The sequence below is a fragment of the Sinocyclocheilus anshuiensis genome, unplaced genomic scaffold, assembly GCF_001515605.1.
Source record: "Sinocyclocheilus anshuiensis isolate Anshui unplaced genomic scaffold, SAMN03320099.WGS_v1.1 scaffold1099, whole genome shotgun sequence".
Taxonomy (NCBI): Eukaryota; Metazoa; Chordata; class Actinopteri; order Cypriniformes; family Cyprinidae; genus Sinocyclocheilus; species Sinocyclocheilus anshuiensis.
Window position 1 is genome coordinate 655,168 of NW_015546105.1, and position 2,365 is coordinate 657,532.

General features: G+C 33.4%; 1 protein-coding gene across 1 annotated transcript in view; it reads right to left on the reverse strand.

The window, feature by feature from the left end:
• Positions 1–207: 207 nt before the first annotated feature.
• Positions 208–2,365, reverse strand: part of LOC107700612 (ras-related protein R-Ras2) — a 55,403-nt gene continuing 53,245 nt past the window's right edge. The window contains exon 6 of the mRNA XM_016502344.1: positions 208–602. Within this exon, the coding sequence (XP_016357830.1) occupies positions 515–602 (88 nt within the window). The 3' untranslated portion in view covers positions 208–514. The remainder of the gene's footprint in view (positions 603–2,365) is intronic.

The following is a 2,365-nucleotide window of genomic DNA, read 5'->3' on the forward strand; positions in this document are numbered from 1 at the left end:
CACACACACACACACACACACACAAAGCTTCAGAACATCATCTCACTCTAGATCTTGTGAAAGATCGGAGACTAAAAGTCATCTGCAATCCCAGTGGTGTTTCATTTAGTCTTTCGATCTCAGCAAAAGTACAAATGTCACAAGGCAAGAGAAAAAAATTCTTCAAAATACAAAAAAAAAGGAATTGTGTGTGTGTTTTATAGCAAATTTGTAAGAAGCGATGTTTAGTGTTGGGGCACGATTACCATATTCTAGGTCACACTGATGTCAGTACTCTAGTTGAAGGTAGAATGGTGAGTTCGATCAAGATTTCGTCAGTTTGGTTCTTCTAGTAGTGAAGTCCTAGAGGCACAAATGCCCCTGATAAGGCTATGACTGAGACTGCTGTTTTGAAGACATGCACATGTAGAAAGGCAGCGAGTTCATCCGCACAGGACGTGATTTCAGAAGGCAGGGTGGGGGGGGGCAGGGACCGGTGACAGCAGCTGGGTGAGTGGCGGCAGTGAGAAGCCAATTAGACAATCACACAATGGCAGCCACTCTTATCCTTCTCTTTGCGTGTGGGCTCCGGTGAGGGTGGGCACTCTTGCTCCTGGAACTTCCTGTGAGAGGATGTGACAATCAATCAAAACAAGTCACACTCAGTGTACAAATCTCTGAGCTCCAATTAAGATCTGCCGTTACATGTCATACGAGACATTTGGCTTCCAACTGAATTTATTTCACTTTATTTAGTTTGTTTGTTAACTGAAACTGAAATAATCTGTCATTGAAATAAGGCTGAAATAAAATGTAAACATAAAAACTTATCAAATAAAATGTAAATATAAAAAAATAAAAAAACTTTAATGAAAATTAGAAATGTTCCTTTGGCAACTAACTGAAATTAATAAGTTAAAAAGTACTAAAATTGCTAAAACTAAAACTGAAATTATAAAAGTTTAAAATTAAAGCGAAATAGAAATATAAAAAAACCTTAAACGTCAAATAAAATTGACAAAAGGACATAATGAATTACTAAAATGAAAATTGAAAATATAAAAAAATAACAGCTATAAAATATCAAGCTATATAAAGAAAATATCAAGCTAATCGAACACCATAAAAGTACATAAATAATACTAAAATTAACACTGAAAACATTTAAGCCGCACACATATTATCAATCTGTTCACTACAGCTATGTTCAGAATAGCATACTAGCATACTAATCATACTCTTACATAAGAATATAATGCTCAGTATGAACATTTAGTTTCATATGGAAAACCCAGATACTGTGCATAAAAGATACAGATATTGTATCTCACAATGCAAGATGCCTGATTTCATTTTCCATTTCTAGTATGACAAATAAATTAAAATGTCAATCTCAATTGAATACAATACAAATAAAAAACTATTGGCCTGCCAAAATGAAAGACATTTTTACCCATAAAATTGGATTAAACTAAATAAATAAATAATTCTGAGATAAGCAGACACTAATTGCTATATTAAATATGCAACATCATGAGGTCATGTGACAACACTGTAGTAGGGCTGCACGATTATGACAAATCATAATTGTTGATTATTCCCTTGAAATTGTAATTGCGATTATTAATTACGATTATCACAATTTACATTGAATTATGTTTATACCACGTTTGAAGCAACTGCATGCCATATTTGTATATGAAAATAAACAAGCTGAAAACACTCTAACTGAAAAAACTTTTATTGCTTTTCTATAGTATTAAGCCTCAAATGTCAACTTTACAAAGGATTGTTTCTTCTTTAAATAAAAAAAAAAAAAGAGTAAAACACATGCATGGTATTATAATGTTATACTAAAACTAAAATTAAATCAAATGGAAAAACCCTTAAGATAACCCGTAGAAAGAAAAACATAAGTGGACTTTGAACGATTAATTGTCGCTTTGAACGATTATGTAATTGTGGCATCTGTGATTGTAATCGTGATTAGGAATTCTATTAATTGTGCGGCTCTACATTGTAGCATACTACTGTTTGAAGTGTTTATCAGTCCTTAATGTGTACACATGTGTACATACATATTTTTAATTCAATTCAATTCAAGTTTATTTGTTTAGTGCTTTTCACGATACAAATCGTTGCAAAGCAGCTTTACAGAAAATTAAGTTTCTACAATATATTTAGTAGGAGCTTGTCAGTGGTGATGTCAGTGATGTCAAATTGATTTACATATGGCAGAAATGTACGGTAAAACGTTTAATGCAGTATGCAGTATGCAAGTGTTCCATTCCAACCACAGCCTGCTGATTGTGTGCTGCCACCATGTGGTGGCACAAAACAGCACTGTATGACACACACACACACACACACACACACACACACACAC